The sequence below is a fragment of the Colobus angolensis genome, unplaced genomic scaffold (genome assembly GCF_000951035.1).
Source record: "Colobus angolensis palliatus isolate OR3802 unplaced genomic scaffold, Cang.pa_1.0 Scaffold31, whole genome shotgun sequence".
Lineage (NCBI taxonomy): Eukaryota > Metazoa > Chordata > Mammalia > Primates > Cercopithecidae > Colobus > Colobus angolensis.
Window position 1 is genome coordinate 5,557,874 of NW_012116377.1, and position 24,554 is coordinate 5,582,427.

At 36.0% G+C, this 24,554-nt stretch overlaps 1 protein-coding gene across 1 annotated transcript in view; it reads right to left on the reverse strand.

The window, feature by feature from the left end:
* KBTBD12 (kelch repeat and BTB (POZ) domain containing 12) overlaps nt 1-24,554 on the reverse strand; it is a 69,927-nt gene that overhangs the window by 40,475 nt on the left and 4,898 nt on the right. Inside the window, exons 2-4 of the mRNA XM_011950729.1 lie at nt 20,921-22,102; nt 16,707-16,977; nt 14,457-14,607 (exon numbers count right to left, since the gene is read on the reverse strand). Coding sequence (XP_011806119.1) covers nt 14,457-14,607; nt 16,707-16,977; nt 20,921-21,990 — 1,492 coding nt within the window. The 5' untranslated portion in view covers nt 21,991-22,102. The remainder of the gene's footprint in view (nt 1-14,456; nt 14,608-16,706; nt 16,978-20,920; nt 22,103-24,554) is intronic.

The following is a 24,554-nucleotide window of genomic DNA, read 5'->3' on the forward strand; positions in this document are numbered from 1 at the left end:
TGCAAGGTTTAATGGTCTAACTGTATGTATAATCTACACATATGTATGATTGCCTGCATATATAGTCTTGTATGTAAAATCTATTTATATGTATGATTGATGTATAATCTTGTATGTACAATCTGGTAACATAAGAGGGAAAGAGCAACAAGAAAAGAAATGGTAACCAACAGCAGTGAGAAGGAGAGGAAAAATCCCATGAAACCCTGTAATTTGTGGCCTTCTAGTTTAGGGAGCAAATACAGTAGTACTACATTACTCAATGGCCAACGGACATCACTCACATACAGAGAAGCACAATTTTTGATGCTCTTAATGATTGAGATATTTTAAAAATTTATTTTAACTTTAAAATTGGACAGATTTGGGTTTGAACCCTGGTTTTATCACAGTATTTGTGTAATAAAAATAAAGAATTTACCTTTGTAGGATATTGTGAGATGAGACAATACATGAAATCACCTAGAATGTAGTAGTTCTTCAAAAAAATATGATTTTCCTTCAAAGAACTCTTTCAGAAGGCAACGAAGAGTGTGATAACTTGGGATACGTTTTTCCTTGTTAAAAATGTAATCATATTTAGCCACTTAAAGGGGCTGGCATGAATTGTTGGGAAAATGTAACTATATAGAATATTTCATTTTCCAACAAAGCCAGGAAGACAGTGTTTGTACTACTCAGAACTCAAACTGTCAAGGTAGCTTATCTACTTAAGAATATGTCAGACCTTGGAAAATCTAGATCATGCCTTTAGATTGCCCTCTAATCCCTTCTTGCAATACCTTTGTTATACTTTGTTGCACAGTCTGATATGTTTATCCAGAGTCTTAAATCCACAGAGCCACTGTCCTAAGAAATGTTTCAACGAATAATTTAAAGACAAAATTAACAATGGTGGTGAATACGGGGACAATCCCTGATGGTCTGTCTTGCTGCTTTGGCTGATTGAAGATGAGAAAGGGAGGGGTGTGGGATACAGAAAAGTCCCATGCTCCTGGGAAAAGACTAATTGTTCCCGAGCCATGACAAGTCAACATCAGAAGTGGTTTCAACCTGATTAATCAATCAATGACAGCTTGCTTCAGTGACCATGACTCTGGAATCAACCAGTCAGAGACAGACTCACACTCTGGAAGGCAGTCAATCAGAGGCTGACTCACTCCACTGAGTCCTCTTCTAAGGCTGACCTGACCCCGTCCTGCCTCAGTAATGAACAAACATAATCCACACTTCTGAGGAACAGCAATCTACTCTTGCCTTTGTAACCAACACTAAACCAGACTCAACTCCTGCCCACAATCCTATATAAAATCATCAGTTTGCTTTGTTCAATGACAGTATCTCTCACCAAGTAACCATTCCTACACTAAGTAATCAATAAATTCAGCTTTCGTGGTTTCATATACTGAGTGTGGTCTTATCTCTTAACAATAGTTGACATTTATTTTTTTTTATTTTTTATTTTTTTGGAGACAGAGTCTCGCTGTCACCCAGGCTGGAGTACAGTGGCCGGATCTCAGCTCACTGCAAGCTCCGCCTCCCGGGTTCACGCCATTCTCCTGCCTCAGCCTCCCGAGTAGCTGGGACTACAGGCGCCGGCCACCACGCCCGGCTAGTTTTTGTATTTTTTAGTAGAGACGGGGTTTCACCGTGTTAGCCAGGATGGTCTCGATCTCCTGACCTCGTGATCCGCCCGTCTCGGCCTCCCAAAGTGTTGGGATTACAGGCTTGAGCCACCGCGCCCGGCCCTCAAAAAATAAAATAAAATAAATAACAAAAAATAAAATAAAATAGAATAAAATGTAGAGGAGACCATTTCCCCAACACAGTAAAAGCCAAGTGGTGAGTTCTCTCTCTGGGCAGACTGGATTAGTTCTCATGAGAATAAATTAGTTCGTGCAAGAGTCTGTTGTTATAAAGCCAGGATGCCCCTGGGTTCTGTCACACAGGTCAGCTTCCTCTTTGACCTTCTTTGCCATGTTATGGTACAGCAAGAAAGCCCTTGCCAGAAGCCAAGGTCATGTCCTTGAACTTCCTGGTCTGCAGAACCATGAGTTAAATAAACCTCTTTTCCTCATACATTACCCAGTCTCTGGTATTCTGTTACAGCAACACAAGATGGACTAAGAGATATATGCACTCTCATCTTCGTTGCAGCATTCACAATAGTCAAGATACAGAAACAATCTAAATGTCCATTAATGGATGACTGAATAAAGAAATGAAATATTATTCAGCCTTAAAAAATGAGAGCGTGCCATTTGTAACAACATGGATAAACTACACATTACACTAAGTGAAATAAGCCAGACACAGAAAAATATTGCATGAGCTCAGCTATATGTGGAATATATGTAGAATTAATAAGCCTAGAGATCCATAGTACAGCATGATGTGATGACTACAGTTAATACTGTACCATATTCTGAAAATTTGCTAAGAGTAGATATCAGGTACTCCCACATACACATAAAAGGTAACTATGTGAGGAGACAGATATGTTAATTAGCTTGATTATAGTAATCTTCTCACTATGTATATCAAAATATGTTGTATGCCTTAAATACATACATTTTAAAAAAGTAAATGATTGACCTTTTGTATCTGCTGACTACACTAAGCCCCTTTGTTAGTTCTAGAAATTTAAAAAATAGGCCCTTTGAGGTTTTCTACATAGATGATCATGTCATTTGGAAATAGGGACAGGTTCATTTCTTCCCTTCTGCAAAACTTTATCTTTCTTTATTGTACTAAGACTTCCACTATGATGTTGAATAATAGTCGTAAGTGTATTCTTGCCTTTTTCATGAACTTAGGGGGAAAGCATATAAATTTGCCATTAAAAATGATATTGGCCGGGCATGATGGCCTGTAATCCCAGTACTTCGGGAGGTTGAGGTGGTTGTATCACTTCAGATCAGGAGTTCAAGACCAGCCTGGCCAACATGGTGAAACCCCGTCTCTACTAAGAATACAAAAATGAGCTGGGTGTGATGGCAGGTGACTGTAACCCCAGCTACTTGGGAGGCTGAGGAGGAGAATTGCTTGAATCTGAAAGATTCCATCTGGGAGATGGAGGTTGCAGTGAGCTGAGATCACACCACTGCACTCTAGCCCAGACAACAGAGTGAGACTCCATCTCAAAAAATAAAAATAATAAAAAATTAGAATGATGTTACCTGTAGATTTTTCATAGGTGTCCTTTATCAGATTGAGAGGTTGAGGAAATTCTCTTCTCAGTTTGCTGAGAATTTTTCATCATGAACAAATGTTATACTCTTTCAAATGATTTTTAGGCATCAATTGATATGATTATGTGGCTTTTCTTCTGCAGACTATGATATGGTAGATCATATTGATTGATTTCTGAATATTGAACCAATCTTGCATTCTCGGGAAAAAACCCATTTGGCACAGTGTGTTCTTTACATATATTGCTGTGTTGAACTTTCTAATATTTTGTTGAGGATTTGTGTGTTTGTGTTTATGAGAGATATTGATCTGTAGTTTTCTTTTTCTGTACTGTCTTGTCTGGTTTGGTATCAGGTAATGCTGGCCTATAAAATGAAGTGGGAAGTGTTCCCTCTTCTATGTTCTAAAAGAGGTAGCAGAATTTCTGTTATTTTTAAATGCTTGGTTAAATTCACCAGTGAAACCATTTGGACCTAGGTATTTATTTTTTTTGAAATGTTTCAAACTAAGAATTCAATGTATTTAATCATTTTGGGGTTATCTCTTTTATCTTGGGTGGCTTTTAGTAGTTTGTGGTTTTCAAAGAATTGATCCATTTCATCTAAGTTGTCAAATGTATTTCCGTAGAGTTGTTTGTAGCACTGCCCTATTATCCTTTTAATAATTACAGAGACTGTAGTAATATCTCCTTTTTCATTTCTAATATTGGTAATCTGTACCTTGTTCCTCTTTTTATTGGTTAGTCTTGCTAGAGTTTACCAACCCTATTGCCTTTTTCAAAGAAACAGCTTGGTTTCATTGATTTTCCTTATTTTTTCAGCCTCTAATTGCCCTGTTTCCTGCTCCTATCTTTATTTACTTTCTTCACTTGATTTGTGTCATTCTTTTTCTAGTTTTTAAAAGCAGGGGCTTAGACTATAGATGTGAGAACTTTCTTCTTATCTAATACAAACACTTAATGCTATAAATTCCTTCTAAACACTGCTTTAGCAGCACTCTTCAAACTTTGATATGTTGTGTTTCCATTTTCATTCAGCTTAACATATTTTTGAATTTCTCTTGAGATTTCCTCTTTGATCCATGGATTATTTAGAAATGTGTTGCTCAGTTTTCAAGTGTTTGCAGACTATTCAGTTATCCTTATGTTCCACTGTGGTCAGAGGATATGCTTTGTATGATTTTACTTCCTTAAATTTTGTTAAGGTTTGTTTTATGACTCAGGATATGATCTATCTTGGTGAACATTCCATGTGCTCTTTCTGGGTGGAGTGGGCAATAAATGTCAGTTAGATCCAGTTGGTTGATGGTGTTATTGAGCTCTTTCTATATACAGGTACTTGTTGTTTTTCTATCTACTGATTCTATTTATTACTGAGAGAGGAGTGCTGAAATCTTCAATTATAATTGTGGAGTTGTCTATTTCTCCTTTCAGATTTCACTGCATGTAATTTGAGGTTCTGTTGTTAGGTACATACACATTTAGTATTGTTATGTCTTCTTAGTGAATCAATCATTTTATCATTATGTAATGTCCTTCTGTATCTCTGGTAGCTTTCTTTCTGCTGAAGTCTACTTGATTTGATCTTCACAAAGCCACTCCAGCTTTCTTTCGATCAGTGTTTGCATGGCATACATTTTCCAGCCTTTTACTCTTAAACTACCTATATCATTATAGTTGAAGTGTGTTTCATGTACACAGAATATTTTTAGGTCATTTTATTTGTAAGCCATTCTGACCATTTCTGTCTTCTAATTGATATCATTAGAACATCTGCATTTAAGGTAATTATTTTTGTGGCTAGATTTAGATCTACTGATTTATTGCTTGTTTTGTTTTTTCTCTCTGTGGTATTTTTTTTCACCTTGTCTGATCTCTTTTAAATTATTTAAACATTTTTCAGTCTTCCATCTCAATGCATTTATTGTGATTTTTACTATATCTCCTTAAGTAGTGTTTCTTTTGGGATTACAAAATATGTACTTATTTCATAGTCTACTTAGTATCAGTGTTTTATCACAGTAACTGGAATGTTGGAATCTTCACCTTATAGTTCCACTTACCCTCCCTCTTGCATGCTATGTAAACATATGTCTCATAGATTACACCAAAATACATTGAAAAACCCTCCCTGAGATCTCCCTGGTACTTTTAGTTCCCAGATGTTCCCTTTTTTGGTTCTCTGGCTAGAAACTTGAGGTTCTAGTTACCCCTCTCTGCCACACATTTCCGTATTTGAACTCTTGTTGGGCTCAAGTGACAGGACAAGGGAGAAAGGAAAAGGGGAAAGCAATGTGGGTTGACCACACCCACTTGGAACTGCAGCTTGACTAAATGGAGAGGAAGTTTCTTCTCCCTTTGAATTTTGGCTCTTGCTGGTCATCATTGCCATGGGATTGTCTAGGTATTGAGATGTAAGAGTACAGAGAGAAAAAAGTGAAGGGATATCTACATTCTGATAATTATAACCTCTCTTTTCAGTAACTCATGCCGAAGCTAGACAGATTTTCTTGGAGCTCTATCTATGAATAATGCCCACTTCTGGGTTTCTAGCTGCATTGACTTCAGGCTAGGGGCTATCAGAGGAGAAAACATAGTAAGTCATATGGTGGTAGTACTTAAAATTCTGGTGTTCTTTCTTGATGCACCTACTTCTGTTTACAGAGTCTTCAAATACCTTTTCCATGCATTCTGTCCATGTTTTATAGTTGTATTCAGTGGGAGAGAACGTGAAGTGTGCTTACTCCATTTTACGTGGAGCCAGAAACTCTATTAATTGATTTTGCTTTAAAGTATATTTTGGCTAATATTAACAAACAGCTATACCAGCTTTGTTTTAGTTAGAATTTACCCAAAATGTATTTTTCAATCAAGTCATATTTTAAACAGAATACGGTTGGTTTTCTTTTCAACAGACTGATAATCTTTGTCTTTTAACTGAAGCATTTAGTGCATTTTCATTTAATATAATTGTTGATACATTTCATCTAATATCCAGCTTTTTAGTTCATATTAGCAGTTGTCTTGTTTATTCTATTTCTTCTTTCTTATTTATTGCATTCTTTTGCATTGATTTTTAATTCTATTTTTCCCATTTGTTAGTTTAAAATTGTATACTCTGTATTCTCTTAGTGGTAAGCCTAGAAATTTAACATGCATACTTAATGTCTGCATCAAATGTTGCAAATTTAATCCCTTCCTTGGTCCTCCTTCTGGATAATAAGGGGATCTTAGGACACTTTCACTCCACTCACCTCTGTCCCAACTTGTTGTTATAATTTTGATTTCATTTATTTTACTACTATTTTATCACTGTTTAAAAACTATTATTATTTTATAAGTCAATTTAATATTTATAACTGATATTAAAAGTCTATCTTAAATATTTAAGTGTGAAATGTTTCCATTTACCCATATGTTTACCACATTCTTAGCTCTTCATTTCATCTTGCATTTTAGACCTTCAATCTGGGATCACAATTTTTGCTTAAAAACATACTTTAAAATTCCTTTATGGTGGTCTGCTTTCAGTTTTACCTGCTTATGGTGGTCTGCTGGTGGTGTGCTTTCAGTTTTACCTCATCTGAAAATGTCTTTGTTTCATCCATTTTCTTGAAAGACCGTCTCATTAGGTATAGAATTCTACTTTAGCATTTATTTTCTGCTAGCACATTAAACATGTAATTTGACTGTCTTTTGGATTCCATTATTCTGTTGATAAGTCAGATGTCAATCTGTCACTTCTTAAAAGTAATCAGTCTGTTTTCTTAATCTGCTTTTAAGATACTCTCTTTTCATTGGTGTTTTTCAGTTTCATGGTAACTACAAATGTATGTATACATTTCTTGTTTGTTGTGCTTGGCATTCATTATTTTTGTTTGTTTGTGTGCATTAGTGCCTTTCACTGGTTTTAGAAAATCCTCACCCATTTTTCTTCAAATATTGCCTTTGTCCTGTTTTCTTTTTCCTCTCCTCATAGAACTTTGTTAAACATTATTAATCCTCTCACTCTATTACCCATCTATCTTAACTTTTCTTCTATTTAAAAAAAAATCTTTATGATATACTCTGGGCAAATTCTTGAGAACTCTCTTCTATTCACTAATTTTCAGAACTCTCTTCTATTCACTAATTTTCTCTTTATATATGTGTGATCTGCTCTCAAATATACCCATTGGGTTTTAATATTGTTATATATTTTTACATTCCTTGAGTTATAAAGTCACTTCTTACCCAAACATTTTTTATCATTCTCTATCATTTTCTATTTCCTGATGATATTGTAAATTTTATCTTTTATTGCTTTAAACAGAGTAAGCACACTATTTGTCTGATACTTCCAGTATGTGAGGTCTCCACTGGTTTTTTGTTGTTGTTGCTTGTTTTTTCTACTGGCCATTATTTCCATCGGTTCTTGCTCAAGGTGTCTTGCTTCATTAACTGTGGAATGCTTGTTTTCCTTGGAAAATTATCTGTGGGGGATTTTTGAGGTCTAGGATAAAGACACATTTCTTGAGAGAATGTGAATTTGTTTTTTCCAGGTACCTGAGTACACTATCAGTCTGAGGCATCTTATACTAAATTCATGATTCAAGCTTTGTCTTTTTTTTTTTCCCACTTGGGTATGCGAATTTGGGTTGAAATTCCACTCAAGAGCTTATTTATGATTATTACTTCTCAAGGGTGTATGAGCCTTTCATCAGTAAGTTTCTCAGTGCCAAGATGTTTCTTTGAAGTCCTCTGAGATGAGAGATGTAAGGCAGGTTTACTTCTAGAATATGGTTACACAGAGGCTATAGCTCTTTGAAGTATCAGCTTTATGTGCATAGTAACTCTAATTAGATTTCCCACCTCGAGTAATTTTGGTAAGCTACAAGCCTGGGAAACTAAAGCTTACAATTTTCCAGGCTTGATAAGTGATTGGGTGCCGTGCACATTTACTTATTGAGACAACTTAGACACCACATTATACACCCATTGTGTGTACAATTTAGTGATTTTTAGTATATTTACAAAGCTATGCAGCCGTCAGCACAAGCCAGTTAAGGTAACTAAAGTTGGTTGATAATGTTTTTTAAATCTTCTGAAACCTTGCTAATACTCTGTCTAATCCTATCAATTCTTGATAATGGTATAAATCTCCATTGATGATTGTTTGATTATTTCTCATCCCATTTTTTTTTTTTTTTCCCCCTGGACTCCTGGGCAGAGTCTTGCTCTGTCGCTCAGGCTGGAGTGCAGTGGCATGATCTCAGCTCACTGCAACTTCTGCCTCCGGGATTCAAGCGATTCTCCTGCCTCACCCTCCCAAGTGGCTGGGACTATAGGCATATGCCACCATACCCGGCTAATTTTTGCATTTTTCATAGAGATGGGGTTTCACCACATTGCCCAGGCTGGTCTTGAACTTCTGACGTCAAGTGATCTGCCTACGTCGGCCTCTTAAAGTGCTGAGATTACAGGCATGAGCCACCGTGCACAGCTTCATCACTTCATCTCAGGTTTTGCTTCATGTATTTTAGGTCTCTCTTTTTGGGTATGACACATTTATAATTGATATAGTTTCCTGATATTATTGACAATTTTATTATCATGAAATTTTTCTGTTTGTCTGTAGTAAAAGTTCTACTCTATTTTGTCTGATGATATAGTCACTGCACCTCTCTTAATATTACTTTTTGCATTTTATGTCTTTCTCTATTGTAAAATGATAGTAAATATTTGTGTATTTGAATGCAAAATGTGTCTTTTATAGAGGCATATATTTGGTCTTAATTTCTTATTCAGTATGAAAATCTCTGCCTTTTGATTAGGGTGTTTGGTCCATTTCATGTAATTTTTGATAATGACTGGCTATACATCTGCCATTTTGCTATTTATTTTCTACTTCTTGAAACTCTTTTTCTCTGTTCCTCCTTTGCTGCCTTCTCTTGTATTTAACACATTTTTAAGTGTACCATTTTCTTTTGCAGCTTTCTTTGAGCAGAGGGCTCACTATATGGCCCAGGCTGGTCTTGAACTCTTGGGCTCAAGTGATCCTCCCACCTCAGCCTTCCAAGTAGCTGGGATTACAGGTGCATGCCACTGTGCCTGGCTTCTTTAGTTGACTTTTAAACTACTTTTTAAAATTTCAGTGGTTGCTGTAGAAATTCTAATGTGTGTTTTACTTTATCATCCTATATTTTAGGTTAATACTGAGTTGGTTTCATTACAAACAGCAACTTTGTTCCAAAGTAACCCCATTTTCTCCTCCTCTACTCTCTGATATTGTCATATATATTACAGCTGCATATGTGAAAAACCCAACTATATAGTATCACAATTGCTGCTTTACAGATGGTCCCCAACTTATGATGGTTTGACTTAAGATTTTTCAACTTCATGATGGGCTTATCAGGGCATAAAATACAGTTTTTACTTTCTATATTTTCAACCTATGATGGGTTTATTGGAACGTAATGCCTCTGTAAGTTGAGGAGCATCTGTATTCTTTTATATCTTTTAAAGAAACTAAGAGAAGAAAAAAGAAAAACATGTATTATGCAGCCCTTTGTATTTCCTTATATATTTACCATTTCTTGTGCTATTCATTTCTTCCTGTGGACACAGGTTACTGTCTAGCATCACCTCCTTTCAGTCTGAAGGATTTTAGTGTTCCTTTAGTATTTCTTGTAAGTCTGCTAGCCACATATTATCTCCATCTTTATTCATCTGGGGATGTCTGTTTCACCTTAAGTTTTGAAGCACAGTTTCGCTGGATACAGAATTCTTGATTGATTATTTTTTTCTTGTAACACTTTGAATATAATATTCCACTGCCTACTCGCCTCTAAGTTTCTGGTAAGTCTCATCTGTTAAGTATACTCTTGTTTCCTTCTACATGATATGGCATTTTTATCTTGCTGCTTTTAAGAATTTTCTGTCTTTAGTAGTTCTTCTATTATGTATTTACATGAGGATCTCTGGGAATTTATCCTACATGAGGTCTGATAAACTTCTTGGATCTGTAGATTAATGTTTTCCCATCAAATTTCAGAAAATTTTGACTATTACTTCTCTCTCTCATTTCCTTTTGGGATTCCCATTAAACATCTGTTCATAGGTTTGATATTATTCCACCTGACTCTGAGCCCTGCTAATTTTTCTCCAATTTTTTCTCTCTCCTTCAGATTATATAATCTCTATAGATTTCAAGTTCATTGATTCTTTGTTCTAACATCTCAAATGTGCTACTGAGCCCCTTCAGTGCACTTTTATTTGGTTTATTGTACTTTACAAGTTTAAAATTTTCATTGGTTCTTTTAGATAATTTCTATTCTTTATCAAGATCATAGTGGACTCATTGTCATATTTTCCTTTAATTCTTTAAAATTGGTTTCCATTAATTCTTTGAACATATATTTGATAGTCACTTTGAAGACTTTGCCTCCTAAATCCAACATCCAGGCTCACTCAGAGACAACTTTTATTGAATACTTCTGCACCACCCCCACCCCCAAATGGGTTATGCTTTTCTGTTTCTTTTCCTTTGCATGTGTTGTAATTTTTCATTGGTACTGGACATTATGGATAATATATTGTAGCAACTTTTTATCCTGATTTTCTTTTTTTTTCTTTGAAGGTTTCTTTCTTTTCTGTTTTTTTGACTGCCTTTTGTTTTTAAGTAATTTACCTAAACTGAATATGCCTCTTCTACTATTTGCTGCGGTTTCCCCTCTGTTTTCAGAGGGGAAATCTTACACATTTTTATATTTTAGCCTATGAGTTACCCTTATTTCTGCATAGCTTAGTCTCTGTCAATGACTGGTGGTTGTAGTCAAACACCAATAAGGCTTCCACTGTCTCCTGGTGGATCTGCATGGGAGTACCTTAAAAGTTCAGATAGTTTCCAAGTCTGCTATGACTCTCACTTTCTGCCTGGTCCTCTTGGATCTGCTCTGTACATGTGCTCAACCTACCAGTCATCTAGGAATGTGTGGAGAGCTTGGGCTCTCTATGGGGCTGCATGTCTATGCAGCTTTCTTGGCCTCCAGGGGATGAGTTTATCAAGTCTCTCTGTGACTTTGTGATTTCCAGGATCGTCCTGTTAAATTTCTGGCCAGTTCTTTTGTCTGCTGTTGTACCAACCAGGACTGAGACCTCAGCCTAGGAGAACTCTAGGCTTTTCCTATTTTCCATTGTGAGTGTGGGTTTTCCACCCTCTACTCACAAACATGTCAGCTCCGTTTGGCAAAAAAAAGCTGCTAGTTTTTGTAGCCAGCCCCACTATAGCAGTATTATCATGTTGAATGAGCTGGGGTAAGGAATAGAGCCTCACGAGAGAATGCTACAGACTGCCTGAAGTCTTACTTCAAGCTCAGTATTGTTTTTAAACAAAGAAACTCTTCTCAATTTGTTACTTATGATTGATTTCTAGAAATCTAAAATGGTTGTTTTTGACAAATATGCCTGGTTTTATTTTATTTTTAAGTATAGAATGTTGACTTTTTCAGTTTTTCATAGTTGGAAATCTGCTTTCATTTGGTTTTTGGTCTGCTAAATTCTTACTGGCACGTCAGCTCTTAAAAGGTTTCTAAAGATATGCTTTACAACGTTTTTAGGTTTTTTTCAGTCGGAGGATGAGTCTAGATATCTAGCCAGCTATACAAATCAGTTAATAATTTATCTGCTTTTATGACTATTAAGTGAAACTTTAAGCAAAGAATTTAGTTAGCAAAGTGTCTGTAACAAAGGGGCTCAATAAACAGAAGTTACAATATCTGAACACTTATATTGTAGGAATTATATGTATATTATCTTAATATCTCGAAAGAGGTAGGCATTCCCATTTTAATATTAGCAACAACAACATAAAAATATTTACCAGACCAAGAACATATAGGTGGTACATCAGGATTTCAATCCAAACACACTCAAATCCAAAGCTAGTGCCTTCCCTACTTTACCATGCTGCCTTCCTGGTGAAGGAGGTTTCAGTGGCTGCTTTTTGGAAGATACCCTGTAGACTCTCTAGGACATAGTAAGAAATTAAATCCATTATAGGGATTAGAAAGAGGGCTCATTGTTATATTAATTGACAGTGACCCAAAACACAGTGGGGGTATATATAGATTCCTAAAAGCAGATGGCTTTTGCTAAGATAATATGAGTCACTGAAACTAATAAGGTTTTAGGATTCTATATGATAATTGCCCAAATTCCAATTATATATACAGTGAAAAATTAAATATGAACTAAGACTACTACAAAAATACCTAAACAACCGAACTATATTCCATTTCAAAGTTTATAAATATATTTGGGAATTAAGTAGCAAATGTTGAGGAAGTTGACTCTTTTGGGCTGAATCTTACAGGGTGGTAAAGCTTACTGGGGTGATCATGAATCTGTTCTCCAGTTCTGAATATTCAGAAACTACAGCGTAAGCTACTGTAAAAACCTTCCTAATTAGTCTCTCCACTTCCAGTTTCTTTTTGTCTTTGCTGTGTTCTTTATATGCTTATCTCTCCAGTTTTCTAAAACATTTTAATCATGTTGCTTCTGTGTGGTTTCTTACTGTTCACTAGTATTTCCTGAATTCTTCATCCAAAGGCCTCTATAATCTGCTTCTCAGTTTACTACTCAGCTCTTTCTCTCATAACTCCCTGTCCCTGGTGGACTCATTTACGCTCTTTTTATCCTCTACTCTCACCACTTTCATCCTCACCTCCAAACCACTGCTTATTTCATTCTCCTTATTTGTTCTTTTTGGCCCCTTCTCATTGCACCCTTTCCTGGAGCGTACTCTTTGCTAGATTTCATCCACCCAAATCTTACATGTTCTTTTAAATCTACCTCCTTTCATTCATTCAATGGACAGTGTCCATGCCATGAAGTGTAAGTTCCCACAAGTGCCTTTCCCATGTAGTTTATCAAACAATATACTATCATTTAAATTCCACATCTAGCATAGTTGTGGCTCCACATTAGGGGGAAATCTCATTCTGGTCCAATTGATATATCACTTTTATCCCACTTTTGGCTGCCCCCAACTTTAATATGTTTAGTAGAAAGGCCCTTCATCCCCTTGAGTGATACACCTATCCTAGGTGATCTATCATAGGTTAGGGATTGTCTCTTCTGGGCCTGTGACATAGTATATGGTTATAACAAAGAAATACATATCAAGAGAAGAAACTTAATTATAAGTGAATCTCATAACTGAGGTAGTCATAAATTATGTTGCATAATGTTCTTAAAATCATAAAATAACTACTAATTCTTGAGTGCATTAATTATTTTGCTTCATGCTGTGCAAACAGCTAAGAGATAATGGCCTCCCTCTAGTAAAAAAAATTATCATCATAATACTTTCTATTTAAATGCTTAGTTTGCTTCCATCCCCTATTTCATATTTCTTCCTTGCCATGTCTTTGCTATCCATCATCTTTTCTGTGTTTTTCCCATTAGCCATCAATGCAGATTGGATGAAATAAAGAATTGGCATAGGCATCATTTCATCAGTCCAGTCAACCTCCCTGCCTCAGTGTTTCTTTCCCATACTTATGGAAGGTGAGGGAAGGTGATAGAGGATAATGTTAGGTAGTTGGAATGTCCTTAAACGAGCTAGGGACTTAACATAACAGGAAAAATCAAGGAGTGGAGAAGGATGGGGGATACATAGGGGATGTTGTGGAATTGTTTTTATCGTACCCACCTTAGTGAAACTGAAGTCTTTTACCAATTCTTGCTAGTTATAGTTAGTACAAGACCATACATATAAGAAGTACAAGACACACATAAGAAAAAAGTGCATTCAAATGAAAATTGCTTGATAACACCTGTCTAGAAATTTGATGGATTAGGCAAAATGAGGATTGGCACAATCTGTGGCACAGTCTTACCTATGGTGGCTTTCTCTTCTAATGGCACAGATCCATCACAGTTGGTGCAAAGCCCATATTTCATTGACTAAAAGTGGCCAAAGGCTTATTCCTATTTCAAAGTATATTACTTGGTAGTATATATAAGGATATATCATTACTGTTTTTACATTCCAAGGCACTTATAAATGCCATAAAAATAGTTTTGCTCTCAATGTCAATGGACTTCCTTTAATCTTATTTGACTGTGCTCTAGAAAACAAGAAATAAAAGATGAAGTTCAGCTAGTTGTATATAAATTTGAACTGGGATACAAGTGCAAAGGAGAACATTTCATTTTTGCTGAGGCAAACTGCTGAGGAAAATAAAAGTAGTTATACTGTTAGCAATCTGCTTCTTCTTACCCAAAACATAAATCTCACTGTTGACTACAGCTGTACTGAATCGGTATTTAGAGTACTTCATGGATGCCCGCACACTCCATTGATCTTGGCTGGGGTCATACTGCAACAGTTTGTTGCTTAATCGATCAGGTTCTTCATCAGGAAGATCCATCTGTATGAAATATGACAGCCAATATAATAACATACCATTTAGCGATCTTTGTGAGTACATGAATGCAATTAATCAAAGCAGACAGCCAAAGAGATAAATAGAGGTTAACTGCAGTGACTCATCCTCACAAACCCACCAAACCCCATGACAGGGGTTATAAGTGTACCGTCAATATCAGAGGAATTTATATTCTGAAATAATGGGCCAAAGGTGTTCGGTTATAGCAAACAATCTGTGATCTTAGCAGTGCGACATTCAATACAGCTTTTTTTTTTAAAGAAGCAACTGCAAAGCCTTAAAAAAAAAACCAAGCTCTCTTGAATAGTATTTAAAGTGTAATTCTATTTTACCAAACTTTATAGTTGTTGGTTTTAGTATTTCTGAGAAACTAATTGTAATAATTTAGAAGACATTTTCTTTATATTTTTCTAATCCATATGAAACAAAGTTGCCAAAACATTTTAGTGTCTTCGTAATTATTTTTACACCATAATTATGGCCTATATAGGAATGGTGTGAATTCAATTTTCAAGACTTATGGACTAATCTAAATTATTTGCAGTTATTTTAACATACTTATTTTATATATTTTTAATGACTAGAGAAGGTACAAATTAAACAATTTTACTCTTACACAGAAGTGGCTTTTTCTATTCATAAATGTTAGGTGAAATGATGTCTTTTGTATACATGTATGTGGAACTTTATATGACTTCAAGCTAAGGATTCATGAGTGCCGTTTTCTTGGGTGATACAAGTGTTCAACAAAGAAATAACTGGCATACTTATGAAAGCTTATGCAATTAATTTTAGTTAACTACTTTAAATATACCAAGAGTTATGTTCACCATGACACACGCACAACGCTGTGTGATCTTGCAATTGTTATACAAGTACTCAATTGGGTAGCAAAGCCTTTCCTCTATGAGGTAAACGTTCACGTTATCTGTTCAGAAACTTTATAAATTAACAATCGTTGACTTTATGGTTTTAATTTTCCTTCTAATTTAAGTATTTAATCTCTATTTTAGTGAAAGAAATGCAAAGAAAAGCTTCTAAGTTGTTTTTGGAGCTTATGCATGCAAAATTAACTATGTAAATGGATAATTTTGAAAAAGTTTAATTACAAATAATCTGTCAGGTTTCTCCTGCTAGCTGTGATGAAATCTGTACTACTTTCTGACATACAGCAGAAAAAATTAAATGTGTTAAATGTGAGGTTTAAGTTTTTAAAACAAGTATCATATACTGTAAATAAATGGCAAATTCCAAGCTTCTGAAATGAATGCAAATAGCATCAGTTTTATCCTGAAGCAAATTTGGAGAAACAAAAAATAATACAGACAAAAATAAATTTACTGTATGCCATGAGGATGACCAATGAGCTAGTGAGATTAATTTTTATTAGAAAGTCCGGTTGGTCGGGGCATGAGGCAGCTGAAGTGATCCTAAGAAGAGTGCGCCAAGGCACCAGGAGAGGACATCCAGCAGGGAGGGAGAAGGCCACTATGGCCACACACCCCTGACTTTTCATTGTGGTTTGCCATCACTTCACTGGACTTCAATAGAAACAGCATTCTGGGTTCTCTGCCTACTGATGCCCAATAAAAATATCAAGTGTTACAATCACAATATGCTTTCATAGAAATGATTGTGCCATCACAGATCGGTGTTCTGGTGTCTCACTTAGGGTAAGAATTTTAAATATGGAAAAGGCCTATGAGTTACTTGCCTCAGGTCAGAAAGCTATTAGACACACAGAACTGGATGAGGATCCAGCTTCTCTTCCCCCTAGTTAGATGCTCCCTACAGATAATCCCTCAGCACAAATGTTTTTCATAATTAGCAAGAATGGGAGGATTATGAAGAGCACAGCATGAATACTGAATCAAGTCACATCTATGAAAACACACTTTAAAAATCCATTCTCCTAAATTGCTTTAACACTTTAAAACCTTGAGTTATATTCTATAAAACAGAAAGCACTTTACCAAAATGTAAGTCACACTCTTTTAGTATTCAACAACTACAGCAATTTTTAACATAGCAGCCAGACTCAGTATTGCCATGCCAATTATGTATACAGGAAATTTCTTAACCTGAGGGGTCCAGCCTCCAATCACATAAAGTTTATTATTCACTGTTACTACAGCATGACATGCCAATTGCAGTGGAAGGGGAGACACCCTTTTCCAATTGTCCCGTTCTACAGAGTACTTATCCACACAGTTTGTAATGAGATACTGGTTTTTAATTTTCATCTGTCCTCCTATAACATAAAGGTCATTATGAATACTGCCCAGAGCATAGAGTTCTCGAAATTCAGCTGTGCATAACTTTTCCCAAAACTGGTTTCCTCTATCATGATACCTGCAAAAGAGAGAAAGAGTATCCAGGATTAGAAGTAACATGAAAGCAATTTACCCAAGAAATACACTTATTTATTATCTGACCAAAAATAATGAGATATGGTTCTTCCAATTGGAGGACAAAAAACATTAATATAAGAAAGTGATACAGGTTTGCTTTTTTTTTTTTTAAAGGAATGATGAACAAAATGTGCTTTAAAATAATTAACCACATATACCTGAAGAGTTTTAGGAAAAATATAGAGAAAAAGTATAGACTATCCAGGAGTAGCCGTCATTTGATAATTCTGGGAAAGAAAATCAAGAATGAATAGTAAGTTTTTCAGCAAATCATTTCTAATTTTACCATAAAAGTAAGCAAAAATACAAGAATGCCTTATTCTGTGGACAAGAAATATCACTTTAACACGAACATTAAAGAAATCACAGTTTTAGGGCAGATAATCTAAAAACATCTCAGTTCATACATTTCTCTCAGGATGATTTAGAATATGTAGAATTTTAAGAACTGTTGTAGTTCCAGCTGGCTTACAATTGGGTTAAGAGCACTGTATAAAAACCTACCTGTGGATGTCTGCTGGGCACTTAACATCTATTTTAATCCACTAGATGTGGCAATTTCAGTAATTTCTTCCAGAGTATCACTCTAAGAAGAGTCTTAAGAGCTATGGACAATAGTATATATGGTCTCTCAATGCCTTCCAGAATCCAACACATTAACTGATTATGTGTGTGATGGGGCATTGTATGGTCACTGGGTAGATGAGTTTGTAGCTATCCTTTGTGTTGCATCATGATAATGGTAAGTCTTTATCTCCAATCATGATTGAAGATACACAGTCTGAGAAGGACAAAAGTACTTCATGGGGACAGAGGGATAAAATATGTGAAAGTAAATGTCCCAGAAAATCTAGAAAGTATGTTTGGAATTCAAAATTAAACACACACACACACACACATACACACAGGAAAGCATGGAAATTAAGAAAAAGGTTGAGCTGTTTGGAAACGAATTAGGAACTTACGTGTGTTTTATACAGAGTAAAATTTTTAAGTATAGACTACTTATTTTGCATTTAACACCTGCCAGTTAATTCTATGATAGGAATTTTTCCCAGTTGTCTAGGCCAACTCTCAACGTTCTTTCCCAAAGAGACATCTTTACTTGAGGCTTGACAGGAAAGTTAGAAGGCATGCTCCTTTCTAAGAGGGTATGTCTGGCTTGTCACAGCTGAATGCAGAAATTTATCAAACCTTATGATGGCTGTCTTCTGTGTAATTCTAGGCAGAGAACCAAAGTCTCTAGAATCACAGGTGATATTTTCATCACTATTTTTAATTGTTTGAATTTTAGAATAGAAAGGAGGAATAGGTATCTGTAATATATGTGGGGGCTGCCAAAGTAAAGCCAACTGAATTAATATATAAATGAACTTTTAAAAATGGGTTTGGGTTTTCTGAGACATAGTTTAAGAAAATAGGCTAGGAATGAAGTACACCCCGTAAATGTTAGGAAGTAGATGTTTGCTGGGTGACTTCCTAATCTGATTTTTGTTTTCACATTTAGAACTGAAAACAGGGAGAGAAAATGCCCAGATAAAACTCTAAAATTTACTATTAAGTAGATATGACATAAAAAAGAAAACAATAGCGACAAAGGCCTTCATTGCTAATAGAGATTGATAGTTTAAAGACAAATGGAGATAAGTGAAGGAGATGGAAAGGTACATCTTTTTTACAAAGAAATAATCTTCCAGAGTACTAGTCTACTTCCTCTTTTGAGTCAAGGAGAAATATATCTGCATGGAAATCTATGAGTAGAGGCAAGCTGAAGAACATCTGGACGAAGATAAAAAGAATAAGATACACAAATAATATAACAGGGATGTAGCACAGGATGATAAATTTCTTATGCATATCACAAAACTGGCACTACAGTGACCTCCAGTAATGCTAGGAGATTTTAACTACACGGAACATCAGCTGGAAGTCTCATTTAAGCCTAAAGCAACGCTTCTGACAATTTCATTATTGGAGGAAATGATGGGAGTAACTAATAACTTTTACTCTAACTCTGACCAATGTGGAGGAAATAGTTGGTGATGAGAACCTCGTTGAGTTCAAGATAAATAGGAAGGAAAACATGGGGTATAGTTAGGCATTTGCTGTTAGAAAGGGAAATGGGCTTTTTTTTTTTTTTTGAGACGGAGTCTCGCTCTGTCGCCCAGGCTGGAGTGCAGTGGCCGGATCTCAGCTCACTGCAAGCTCCGCCTCCCGGGTTCACGCCATTCTCCTGCCTCAGCCTCCCCGTGTAGCTGGGACTACAGGCGCCCGCCACCTCGCCCGGCTAGTTTTTTGTATTTTTTAGTAGAGACGGGGTTTCACCGTGTTAGCCAGGATGGCCCCGATCTCCTGACCTCGTGATCCGCCCGTCTCGGCAGCCCAAAGTGCTGGGATTACAGGTTTGAGCCACCGCGCCCGGCCGGAAATGGGCTTTCAACAAGTTAAAAGGAAAGATGTCTGAGGACCAAAACTGAAAGGCACTTTGACAGGGTTGGAGGTTTATTAAAAATAAGATGTGATGGCAGAATTGTAGACTATCTTGAGGAGGAAGAAAAAAAAGATGCAAAGAACCTAAAGTACAGGGTCAAGAGGTTCTAAGGTGGAAAGAAGGGCACCCAACCAAGAGCAAGTGTAACACAGGTGGCATGGACCCGTGAGAACCACATCGGGAAGCCAAGGCTTCCTCTTCCTGTGGGGATCTGCTCTCCTGGCTCGGTAGTCTGTCCCTGATAATTCTGAAGAAGGCTGCTCCTGTGGCTCAGGGACATGCTTGGTCACCATGGGCACAGGTCTAGGTCACTCAGCCAGGGCTCTGCATTCTGTCTCCTACTAGGGGAGACTAGAAATGTCTTCAAAGCATGAATGTGGAAAAGGGACAGGTCTATGGCTTGAGACAGATAATGTAATGCTAGGAGATGAGAGAAAAATACTAGACCTCTTCATTCCCTCTTTTGTTCCATCTTCACTGCTAAGAATTACTTTCTGACTGAAAAGTCTGAACAAACCCTGGTAAAAGAGAACTGAGAGGAGAAAAATATTGGGGGAAAGTTTTACTATCTAGAATGTATTCCATGTGCATATTTCTACCTTTCTCACTTAGATTTAACTGCCAAATACTCATTTAATACTGGCTGAATAAACAGTAAATAAATGTATGTGTTCTCATAAGCAAAATCTAGATGACACGCTACTTCTTAGCAGGCATTCTTTCCTCTTACTACAATTCTAGGATTAAAGCATTCTTTGACTACAAACATTTTACAATGTTGGAGATTTAAGCAAAATCCACAAATTAAGGATGCAGAATGAAAGCTGACAGATTATTAGTAATTTATGGTTAAGGAAAAAATTACTAATTACTCTAAACTATGAACTAAAAAAATACATTCAAAGGAGTCTGTGTTAATAAACTTTCCTTCTTGTTATAGTAAGATCTTTAAAAGCAAAGCAGTATATTAAACCCTATTATGGATAAATAAAGCTAAGAGTGAAAACTAAAATGGGATCATAACAAACACATTTAACTTATGCAAATTCAACTATATGTTAACAATTAAAGGAACAGAAAAAATAATTTTAAAGTGTTGGTGATTTAATTATGAAAGTTATATGTGCCACATTTATATTTTTATATAATATACATATTTATAAATTTTTATATATACTATATTTATATTTAGAGTCATAGATTATATATATATAAATGTATACACACACACAGACACGCAAAAGCATGTTCTGTATACTATTCCTTATGGGAGATGTATATGGTAATTTTGACTACAAATAATTTAAGATGTGATGACTTTTTGCAGTTCTTTCTTCTACTGCTGCTAGTATCAAAACAACATAATTAAGCAAATTTGCTGCTAGATACACACCTATAAATTTCAACATTCTTATTCTTTTGTCTAGAGAGTTTAGAGGCACTTGCTTCTCCAGCCACAATTATAGTATTATTTTCCATGACAACACCAGTACACACAGTTCCTAAACCCTCTCCATACTTGGGAGATGAGATGAAATAGGTTTTCCGTGATACAGGATCATAACAAAAACTGGCATCCCCATAGCTCCTATGTCTTGATCTGATTCCTGAAGAATTGTTGCCAATGCAAAGCAGAAGACTGGTAGTCTCCATGCCATAGCGCAGATTTAGAGAGTGCTGTTGGGGTGTCTTGATGGCTTTGAATGCATTTTGAATTATGTCAACGCAATCTGCATCACACAGAAGCATTGTGTTCCTTCTTAGGGCTTGTCTTAAAAAAGAAGGATTTACAAGTTCCAATCTGACTTGCTTCAAAAGCTCAACAAGATGCTCTGTACGCAATTCTTTGTTATGATTTACCCATCTCAGAACTAAGTCCAGAATGCTCTCTTCTCTGGATATGTTAAGATCATCTGATTTAATAAGTGTCAAAAATTGGTGCACTTCGATTTCTAGTATTTCTTCATGTAAGCTGACCTCGGCAAAGTGCTGATATAAATATTTCTTCGATTGATCAGATAAATCTTCAGCTCCAATCTGCTTTGCAAAATAATAGATACCTAAACAGTTGGAGGCATCCATGTGGTCCATCATATATTTTTGACACACACTGAAGACTTCTTCCATCTGCATAAAATAGGCAGCCATAGCTACAGTCTGTACATTGGCATTATTGATCTCCAAAGCTGCGTTGTACATGTAATTTAATAACACCGACACACTTTCTGCTGTGATGTCATAAAGTACGACTTCCCTTTGATTACATTCAAGTAGTCCACAGGTGAACATAGCTTTGAAATAAGGGCTAAATGCAGCCAGGACCAGTCTGTGGCAAGGAAATTTCTCTCCTTCTGCTATGAGTACCACGTCAATCATTTCTGCTAATTCTTTCATGTTCTTAATTTTGTTCAGTAAATTCAAGCTATGTTGGTATTTTTCTTTTCCCTCAGTCTTGCATTCCATGATCTACTCTCCAAAGTTTCCAACTAAGTCTTCTTTAAGTGTAGCTTGATTCCTGAGGGGCTATTTGCATGTCTGATTACTCATGAAGCTACAGAGATGTCAGGAAACATTTCTAAGGGAAAGAAAAAAGGCAGTTTTCTTCTAAGAAAAAATTCTCTATAATTTAGATATGCAGCATTAGTTCTAAAAAGTATAAACAAATATTATTCACTCTAAGCAGAGCAGTTTAAGACAACTACTTTTGTATCTAAAAATATTAATTTTGATTATGTAAACAGTAACAAATTAACTGCTGTCACAAATTCTCCTAATCGGTAGCAGAGATTTTTCTAGGACTGCAAAGACTTCCCTCCCAACATTTATGGAAAGAGAAGCCATAAATTGGGCACATTTTGCAATTCCATTTCCAGTTACCAAATGCAGTTGACCTGCAGGCAGAGGATATAGGGGCATCAGTTAATATTCTCTCCGAGGAGATGCAAAAATCACCCCAAAGGTTATATGCATCCCCTCCAAAAAACACACCCAACTGTTATAATGGTCAGTCCATAAATTCATGACTGGGGCCTTGTACAATATACCCCAGAAGAGGAAAAATGGAAAAAAAGGTCCACTAAAATTCTGCTCAAACTTTGATGTGGGGCATGTAATTCAAAGCAGTAGATAACACAGAGATCATATCTACTGGGCTTTGGAAGGCACTACCAAATGTCAGCTGATCTGAAAATCACAATATTTAAAACACACAACTAAATCACCCTCAACTGCCTAAAATCATATGATTTCTCTGTCCTCCCTCCTTGCTCAGCTTTTATTATTTCCCAGTTCATAGTGGCAGAGACTGAATCTCTCTTCACCTTAACAAGCACTGGTCTGTTTTTTAAAGCTAGCTGTCTCATCTTCACCTTCCCTGGATACATGGAAATGGGATGTTTCAAGGAAGTTAATTTAAATTAGCTTTTGTTTTAAAGAAGGACATTCCTGGAGTCAGAAACCTTAATGTTAGAAGAGGATCTCAAGTCTCTACCACCTTTTCCAGTTCTAACTTGGCTGTAAGTTGCAAGCAGCAAGAATAACATTGATGGGAAAAGTCAAAAGTGAATACATTTCTAGATTACGAGTAAGATAATATCCTTTTGGGGTGACTATTCTCTACTTCTCTGCTTAAACCCAGCAGAAGAGTTTTGAGAAGTGAAATGTCCTGTTTTAAAAAGAACATCTGGATATCCCCAGATTCCCAAACATAAATCAACTTCTTAAATAAATATTTTGCTTGGATGCAGTTTCTCTGTCTCAAAAACATTGGCTTTGACAACAATCACAAAAAACAATTTATTTTAAAATGTAAATAACTGGCCTATATATATTTGTTGTATCCCTTCCTTCCAACTGCGTTTTATACAACTCCTGAAAGCTACTCTAATTGTTAGGGGTTTATAGACCAAATGAATTTACTGATGGAAATCCAGAAAAATACCTGGGCAGTGATATTAGCCACCACATCTCAGAAAACATTCTCAGCACTGTTTCTTGTACATATAAGGTACACAGAAGACACTGGCATGGCACATGGGGGCTTTAAAGTGAGAGAGCCCTGGTTTGGATCCCAGTTTAGCTTCAACCTTGGCTTCTTCATCTTAAAATGGGAATAATGTACATAAATAAAGTAGCTAAGTTAGTCTTTGGCATCCAAATGATCAATAAATGGACATTATTGTTAGTTTCCAGTGATATAGCATAGTAAAATCAAAGGTTAGGAACACAGATTCTGGCTTGGGTGGCCGAGGCCTGAGTATGAATCCTTACTCCATTATCTAGCAATATGAACACGTTCCTTTGCCTCTTTATGTTCTAGTTTTCTCACCTGAAGTTCATTTTGAGAATTTCATAAGAATATTCGGGAGAATTAAGTAAGGCCATGCATGTACAATATACAATTTTCTTGGTAAAATTTGCTTGGTAAAACTTAGTAAAGTTTTACCAAGTTTTCTTGGTAAAACTTGCTTGGGTACAGACACAGCTCCTAAGTGAAGAGAGCTGACAGTAACTTTCCCTTGTAATGAGGGCAGAGTACATTCTCCTTTCATCAGCAAAACAATACTGTATAAATGTTCTCGGTGACATAAATGGGAAGTTACTGCTTCAATTAACAGAAGACTGAACTGGTGCATTCATAATAATAGTACCCAGAATATAGAGAAAATGGAGTAGAAAAGATGCATATAAATCACAAGAATAAACTCTAATTACTTTCCAAGTCCAAAAAGCAGTTATACTCCTGTCCACTATATTTCGTTTTGAGAAGTGGACCACTGTAAATGTTAGTGTGGTACAAAAATGTCAATTTCTTTAAGCCACGAATGTTTGACAGTGTTTAATTTTATAATCTTTACATTATCTTTACTATATTATTTTTACTGCTTAAGTTGCTACTTTCTCTAAATAATGGTTGATATATGACTATGCCTTCTTTTCTAGGAAACTCTCCATGTTCTGCTGAAGTTTCACTAGTTTAAATTCACAGCAGCACTGTTTGAAATAGCAAAAATTTGGAAATAACTTAA